Source organism: Dipodomys ordii, unplaced genomic scaffold (assembly GCF_000151885.1).
Source record: "Dipodomys ordii isolate 6190 unplaced genomic scaffold, Dord_2.0 Scaffold167, whole genome shotgun sequence".
In the NCBI taxonomy this organism is placed as follows: Eukaryota; Metazoa; Chordata; class Mammalia; order Rodentia; family Heteromyidae; genus Dipodomys; species Dipodomys ordii.
Window position 1 is genome coordinate 1,371,586 of NW_012267383.1, and position 8,778 is coordinate 1,380,363.

Below are 8,778 nucleotides of genomic sequence, written 5' to 3' on the forward strand. Positions count from 1 at the left end.
CCCTACCATCCCTTCCCTCCCCACCTTCCCAGCTCCCTCCCTGCCCCAAGTTGTAAAGTTTGTTTTCAACATAGTGTCTGGTGCATCTCATTGTTACAATGGGTCATCCTGTATCCTTATTTCAGCATTTTGTTATTTCCCTTCCCCTCCCCAGATTAGAAAAATGTATATACAAGATGCAGGGCATCTACATCAAATACAGTGAAAACAGGGGTTATACCATGGGGAAAGAACATATAAAAAACAAAAATACACAAAAAAAATCACAGTACATTTTAAATACATTACAAACAATAGCAAGAAAGAAAAAAAAAACACTTGTTTCCCTATCTTGGGTTCATTTCACTTAACATCATCTTATATGGTCATATGTACATAGATTTTGACCTTTTCTGCTTGTCCTAGACTTACACTAGTTATTGCAAATAAGGGAAACCATGGTGCCTATGTTTCTTTGGGCCTGGCTTACTTCACTTAATATAATTTTTTCCAAGTCTTTCCATTTCCTAACAAATGCGGTTATGTCATTCTTTCTGATGGAGGCATAGAATTCCATTGTATAAATATACATTTTCTTCATCCATTCATCTACTGAGGGGCATCTGGGTTGGTTCTATATCTTAGATATGTAAATAATGCTGCGATAAACATAGTTGTGCTGGTAGCTTTAATATAGTCTTGTTTGGGATCGTTTGAGTAAATGCCTAAAAGTGGGATTGCTACTTTGGCTTTTTTTGATGGCTAATTGGAGATGAGTCTTATAGATGTTCCTGCCCAGGCTGGCTTCGAACCACAAACCTAAGAGCTCAGCCTCCTGAATAGCTAGGATTATAGATGTGAACCACTAGTACCTGGCTTAGACAGTATTATTAGTAAGTTTTCAGTAACGTTCAGCTAGACAACTGATTTTAGGAAATTGTTTTCTGTGCGTCACTTTAGGAAACTACAGTAAAGATAAATTCTATACTCAGCGATTTGGGATATTATACAGTAGCTTTTCCACTTTCAGAGTATTTTATAGTGCTTGCTTTTGCTTTCTTATTTTGTATTTTGAACTGTGTGCTTTGATTCCTTTTAAATCATGAATGGATTGATTTCCAGAGGAGATTTCCAGTGACGAGGAGGAGAAAAGTGTGTCTGTGCAGGCGATGCAGTCTGTGAATAGGCGAGGCGCGGATGAGGAAGATGAAGACGAGGACTGGGAGGAGGAAATCCTGGAGGAAACGGCCCTGGAAGGATTCAGCACTCCGCTTGACCTAGACAATAGTGTGGATGAATATCAATTTTTCACTCAAGCTCTGCTAAGTATGTTTTTATGCTGTGAATTTTCACTCTGTGTGTGTGCGCGTGCGGATGCACGCACGCGCATGTGCGTGTGTATATGTGGGCCAGGCCTTGAACTTGGGACCTACATGTTATCCCTGAGCTTTTGTGCTCAAGGCTAGTGCTCTACTACTCCAGCCACAGCTCCACTTCTGATTTTCTGGTGGTTAATTGGAGAGAGGAGTCTCATGGACTTTCTTGCACAGGCTGGTTTTGAACTATGATCCTTAGATCTCAGCCTCCTGAGTAGCTAGCATTATAGGCGTGAGCTACTGGCTCTTGGCTTCAGATTTTTTTTTCCCGCTAAACTTGTTTAATTTCTTCTAGCTAGGAGTTATTTTAGGATCTGGCCCAAAATACATTTAGGCTTTTCTTTTTGTTTGTTTCTTTGTGCTGGTACTAGGGCTTGAACTCAGGGCCTCATGCTCTCACTTGTTTGGTTTTTTTTGCTCAAGGCTAGCACTCTGCCATTTACTGCAGCAACAGCTCTACTTCCAGGTTTTTGGTGGTTAATTGGAGGCAAGAGTCTCACAGACTTTCCTGCTCTGGCTGGCTGGATCCATGATCCTCAGATCTCTGCCTCCTGGTGTGAGTCACTACAGCCAGCTAGGAGGTTTCTAACAGGAATAATAGGACCCTGGAGAAGAGGATGAAATGTGATGGGAGAAGTGTGTAGGTGGAGGACACTAAGAAAGAGGCAGGGCACGGCCTCCGGTGTGAAAGGGGTTTGCCATGGTTCCCTCGGAGACAAGCACAACCCGTAATGGAGATGCGGAGCGAGAGACAGCAGCGAGCCTTTTAGTGTAGCCGTTTGTGCTGAGTCTGTGGTAAGTTTGGAGGTCAAACAAAGCAACAAAGCCCGGGTGCTGAAAGGGAGGATTCTGCCTAAAGGATAATTAAGTTTTTTTTAACGTTTAATTTTTTGTTACTATAAAGGTGATGTACAGAGGGCTACAGTTACATAAGTCAGGTAATGAGTGCATTTCTTTTTGGACAGTGTCACCTCTTCTCTTACTCTCTCCCAGTTTTTACTTCCTGTTCTCATCCACAAGTTGTAGAGTTCATTTTCAACATAGCATCCAGCGAGTATCACTGCTGCATTTGTTCACCCTTTGTCCCTCCATTTCTGTGCCTCCCTTTACCCTCCTGAAGACAGATAAATGAGCAAACAAAGGCAAAGAACCTCTTATTGCCACTTCAATAAATAATATTGGCTATGATCAGAGGCACAGAAGCAAAAATTGTGGCTTTGTATTCTCCCCCAAGAGGGTCCCCCTGTGGACTCACTGAATGCCTGGAGTCCTTATAAGATTGATCATATTAAGGGTCAATTTTACTCTCTTGGGTTCACAAGCAGTGCTGCTGCTATGACTGGAATGAGAGCACCCAGGTTAGAGGTTAATAAGTGCCGACATGGTTTGCTAAGGTCTGCATTTGAGGCTACACCAGTAGTTAGGAAAACTCTCAGAAGAAGACAGAATTAGGCAAACTAGAGATCTGTGCTATCCTAACCTTCCCTTGATACCCCACATAGTCGGGCACTTGTAAATCATCGTTGGAGCTAGGCACCAGTGGCTCACGCCTGTCATCCTTGCTACCCACAAGGCTGAGATCTGAGGATCAAGGTTCCAGCCTGGGCAGGAAAGTTCTGTTCACCTCCTATCTCCAGTTAACCACCAACAGACAGACATGAAGTGGAAGACATGAGTGAAAAAGCTAAGCAAGAACACAGGGTCCTGAGTTCAAGCCCCAGTACCTGCACATACACATATACAATCATCCTTTGTCAGGATGGTTTTCTTACCCTGTCTCTTACCATCTGAAATAATTGCATGCCACTAGTTTTCCTCTGATATGATCATCACTGTTCTCCTTCTCTCCTCCTCTTCCCCACCACTGCCATGGTGCAGCTGTTCAGAATCGGGATGTGGCTTGGTACCAACTACTGATGGCACCTCTCAGCGAAGACCAGAAGAGAACACTACAGGAGGTGTACACACTGGCAGAGCATCGGAGGACAGTGGCAGGTCAGCCAGCCATCTCTGCCCTGCATGCACGTCAGAGCACTAGTTGATCCTTGTTCAATGAGCTAGGTGGCACCAAAATACAGTTTCAAAAATTGGGGAGAAAGGCTATAAATGTGGCTTAGTGGTAGAGTGCTTGCTTAACCTGCATGGGGACCTGGGTTTGATTCCTCAGGACCACATAAACAAACAAAAAACAGATTGTGGAAAGGCTGAGTGCCAGTGGCTCCTACCTATAACTCTAGCTAATCAGGAGGCTGAGATCTCAGGATCACAGTTGGAAGCCAGTGCAGGCAGGATAGTCCATGAAATTCTTATCTCCAATTCACCACCAAAAAGCAGGAAATAGAGCTATGACTTGAGTGATAGAATGCCTGCTTTAAGCAAAACAGGCAAGTGGGGGCCCTGGGCCCTGGTTCAAGCCCCAGGGCCAGCACCAACCATTTATAATAATGAGGAGTTGTCATTGTTGTGTGGTAGTCTTTTTTTGTTACTGTTTGTTTGAGTGTGATTTGAGATCTCACTATATGTAGTCAGACCAGGCTAGCCTTGAACTCTCTTTTTTTTTTGGGGGGGGGCGGGGGGTCCGGTCATGGGCCCTGAGCTCTGGGCCTGGGTGCTGTCCCTCAGCTCTTCAGCTCAAGGCTAGTGCTCTACCACTTGAGCCACAGCACCACTTCTGGCTTTTTTTTTTCCTTTTGTTTGCTTATGTGGTGCTGAGGAATTGAATCCAGGGCCTCAGGCAAGCAAGGCAAGCGCTCTACCACTGAGCCGTCTTCCCAGACCCCTAGCCTTGAACTCTTAGTCTTCCTGCCTCTTCTGAATGAAGAGATTTTGTGTGTGTGTGTGTGTGTGTGTGTGTGGGTATGAGTGTGTGCTTGGGTATGGGCCTAGGGATCCTGAGCTTTTTAGCTTAAGAATGGTGCTCTATCACTTGAGCCACAATTCTACTTTTAGCTTTTTGGTGGTTAATTGGAGATAAAGGTCTCTCCAACTTTCCTGCCTAGCCTGGCCCTGAACTGTGATCCTCAGATCTCAGCATCCTAAGTAGCTAGGATTACAGGTGGGAGTAGCTGGTGTCCAGCTTGTCTCTTCCTCTTAAAAGCTCAACTACCTCACATTATAACCATGGACTGGTAACCAGTTCTGTCACATATGGGCCTTTAGTACAATTAAGATCCAAGTCATAGTAGTTCTTTGTTTGTTGGGCTTTGTTGGTGATTCTTATGTTGAAATTATTACAACCATTCCTCGATTGTCAATGGATAAGACTGTGATTACCAAATTGTTTAGTATCATTTAGGCAGTTAAGAGTTGAGAACTCGGACTCCTCTGCGGAGACAGTGTCAGATTCTGTGCCAGTTTTGGTCTGCAACATCTGAGCCCTTTCAGCAGGAGAGACCATGAAGCTCTTGGAGTCCAGCTTCAAACAGTTTTTCCAATGATAGTAATCATCATTACATATGGCTGTTGGTCTGATGGCTCATGCCTACAGTCCTAGTTACTCAGGAGGCTGAGATCTCGAGGATCAAAGATTGCTCAGGCAGAAAAATCTGAGAGACCCCCATCTCCAGTTAGCCAGCAGAAGGCTGGGCTGAAGGCCTGGATCAGGTGGTAGAGTGCTGAGTCAGAGTGGGGTCCTGAGTTCAGGTCCTAGTACCAGGAAAAAAAAGGAAACGGAAAAAAATGTTGATATTCAGTTTAGTAGTTAACTAATGCTTTGAGTTCCAGTTCTAAGTGCATAAAGAATCTGGTTTGCTGGGCTCTGGTGGCTCACGCCTGTAATCCTAGCTACTCAGGAGGCTGAGATCTGAGGATCACGGTTCAAAGCCAGCCTGGGCAGGAGAAATAGAGGTGCAGCTCAAAAGTGGTAGATCACTAGCCTTAAGCACAAAAGTTCAGGGATATGACCCAGGCCAGCACGTGCGTGCGTGCATGTGTGTGCATGTGTGTGTGCGCGCGCACACACACACACACACACACACATACATGAATATGGCTCTGTTGCGGTTTTTTGTTGTGTGTTTTGTTTTTTTTTTTGGTCGGTCATGGGGCTTGAACTCTGGGTTGATGTTCCTCAGCTCTTCAGCTCAAGGCTAGCACTCTACCACTTGAGCACAGTACCACTTCCAGTTTTCGGTAGTTTATTAGAGATAAGAATCTCACAGACTTTCCTGCCCTCCCCTTCCCCCCCCCCCCCCAAGCTGGCTTTGAACTGTGCTCATCAGATCTCAGCTTCCTGAGTAGCTAGAAATACAGGTGTGGGCATTGGCACCCAGCTGTTGCCGTTATTTTTGACTCTCACTTGAAGTACTGTTGTTTCTTCCCTCCCTTCTCTTTTGGTATTGCTAGAGGCAAAGAAGAAGATTGAACTGCAAGGAGGCTTCACATTTGAAAACAAAGGTGTCCTCTCGGCCTTTAACTTTGGAACAGTGCCCAGCAGTGAATGAAGGCGGGATCAGAGCTGTCCCCATGTCACCACTGCATTTGATCTCACACTGGACTGTGGACATGTGAGGGTCGAGGATAGGGAGACAGGGAGCTGCTTTGCAGAGTGCCCGTTTGGTGCCAGTGCCGGCATAGCTACTCTCCCTTTCCCCTTTGGCCCTTCTCACCTTGAAGTATGTATTTCTCAACAGCTACTGTCGTGTATGAAATTAAAGGCAACACAGAAATCATTACATGGAAAAGGATAAAGCATCCAGAGGCTGGAAAGCCCCAAGACGACCTCTAGAGGACTGAATAGGCCTGTGTGTCTCAGGTTATTTTGCCATGCAGAATCAGCGGACCCACGTGGGAACAGTGCCTTCTGTTGTACATGAATTCTCTGAAAAAATTTTCTGGAGTGTGTTGTAGCTTTTTTTTTTAAAAAAGCATAAAATGTATTTCTAGATATACTGTAAACTTTGGTTATATGTTGATATATTGTACATTTTCCTCTGTGAATTTACTGTTGAGCACTTACACTGAGAATCATTCTGATTTCAAAAAACTCCACCTTTGACCACTCTTGAGCAGGGGGCTCACTTCAGGGTTGCAAAATATGCACTGGCTCTGGCTCTTCATTGTTTGTGACTTTCTTAAAAGTATTTTGTTGCGTGCCGGTGGCTTGTGCCTGTAATCTTAGCTACTCAAGGCTGCGATCTGAAGGATTGAAGTTCAAAGCCAACCCTGGCAGGAAAGTTCGTGAGACTCTTACCTCTCGCTAGGCAGCAGAAAGCCAGAAGTAGAGCTGTGGCTCAAGTGGTAGAGCTAGAAAAAGCTAAGGGACAGTGCCTAGGTTGTGAGTGCAAACCTCAATACTGGCACGCTCACACACACACACACACACACACACACACACACCTGTTTTATTCCCTTTTTCATCTTGTTTTTCTGACTTGAAATGGGGTAAGTATTTCAGGATCAATAACCATGTGTATCACTTGTGTTCAGAACTTGGCAACTTCAATATTCAGTAGTTTCTTGGCCAGAGACTACTCTGAAAAGTTGAGCAGTTGGGACTCAGTGACCATGAGTGGTAACAAACAGCAAGTTTTGTTTACACAGTGAAGTACAGTACTAACCCACTTTGAACATCTAGGAGACAGATGTTATGTGAGCCCACTCTGTCTTCAGATGTGGATTTCATCTTCAGTAACTCATCATTCCAGCTATTTCACTGAAGTCTAAAGCATTTTAGGATCTTTATTTTTTTTAGGAGAGGGAGGGTCTCAGTCTTAGGCTAGTCTCAAGCTCACAGTACACCTGCCTCTGCTTTTTAAGAGCAGGGATTATAGGCACGAGCCATGAAGCTCAGCTGATACTTTTTTCCCCCTGATGGCAGTTCTGGGACTTGAACTCAGGGCCTGGGTGCTGTCCCTGAATTTTCATGCTGGAGCCACTTGAGCCACAGCTCCACTCAGCTGATACATTTTTCTTTAGCAAGATGGTCAAGAAAGCTAACTTACGGTGTTTTCTCACATCTGGATGTTCTTTGACAATGTTAAATTTCAAGCTAGTATCCTAATTTAAGGCTTGGGTTTATTGGTGATCTATATCAGATGGGCAATGGTGTAAGATGACTTGTAGAGAACGGTGTGGACGGAAGGTTTTAATTCAGCAAAATGAAGTCTTTTATACTTTCAGGACCTGACATTCCCAGCTGTGATCCATCATTTTCCATTTTTGTGAAATGTGTACCACTTCAATTTTCCATCAGTGACAGTATTTTTTCCCCCCAAGTGATCCGTATATTGCTATTCCTTATTTATACATATTAACTTCCTTATTTATACATATTAACTCCTTAAAAAAATTTTAGGTTGTTCAAGTGCTTTTTACACAAATAGCTTGAAAAGCTATGACTTACAGAGTAGCATGACTCATTTTTCATTCCTTCTCTAGGTAGGCATGGAAAATGAACACTCCCCCTTTCACAAAACACAGATGGCGTTGGGGAATTTTAGGGGGCTTTAGAACTTGTCTTTCCCCCTCTGTCCTCCAAGATTTAATCTTGGCTCACACTGGATCATACAGGTCATGATTGTAGATGGCTGTATTGTCATCAGCAGTATTAAAAAGAAAGCTGTGGTTCTGTGCGTCACCCCTGTGGTTCTGGAAGTCAGGGCAGTGGTGTAGTGGTTGTGTCAGCACTGCTAATCTGAATGTGATCTGGTTACCTTGGCAATGCGGGAACTTCCATGAATGTACTGTAAAATAAAATGCAGACTGACGCCCAGGATTCTGCAATCTCCTGCATGCAATGTTTGCTGAGATGTGGAGTTGGGGGCAGGTGGTAAAAAGCCATTAGCATACCGGGTACCAGTACATGCCTGTAATCCTAGCTACTCAGAACCTGCACACAAAACCCACCCTTTATCCAGTATTAATGATGGGGGGGTAACAGAAGATGCCACATACACAGTGAAGCTCCCTGTCCAGGAGAAGAAAGAAGTGGGAGACTGAAAAAGAAATGATAAACTGGGTGCCAGTTTCTCACTCCTGTAATCCGAGATACTCAGAAGGCTGAGATCTGAGGATTACGGTTTGAAATGTGGGTGAGTCACAGGTGCCTGGCTAGTCATAACATTCTCATCAAGATTGCACTAAATTCTACTCATAGTTAAATGAGCTGCTGAGGTTGAGCTTTGGTTTGAACAGGATGTTGAGAGTTATGTTACACATTTGCCACTGTGGCTCAAATAGGCCATCTGTGTTGCAGCTGGGGACACGCCATCACTTGGAGCTGCTTTACCCTCCAATGTTGCTGGAAGACAGACTACTGAAGACAGAATATGGAGGTGGGGAGGTGCATGGTGAAGGAAGTTCTTCACCTTCTGGTGGTCAGGAAGGAGAAAGAGACACAGACGAGACATGTTTTTCATCTTATGATGGTCAGGAAGGAGAGAAACAGATGGGGAGAGAGGAGAGAGCATGAACAAGAAAAAGA

General features: G+C 44.4%; 1 protein-coding gene across 1 annotated transcript in view; it reads left to right on the forward strand.

Annotated features, from left to right (window-relative positions):
• The window catches only part of Ipo8 (importin 8), a 44,317-nt gene extending 38,125 nt beyond the window's left edge, over positions 1 to 6,192 (forward strand). Inside the window, exons 19-21 of the mRNA XM_013033439.1 lie at positions 1,102 to 1,305; positions 3,234 to 3,350; positions 5,700 to 6,192. Of these exons, the coding sequence (XP_012888893.1) occupies positions 1,102 to 1,305; positions 3,234 to 3,350; positions 5,700 to 5,797 (419 nt within the window). The 3' untranslated portion in view covers positions 5,798 to 6,192. The remainder of the gene's footprint in view (positions 1 to 1,101; positions 1,306 to 3,233; positions 3,351 to 5,699) is intronic.
• The last annotated feature ends 2,586 nt before the right edge of the window (positions 6,193 to 8,778 follow it).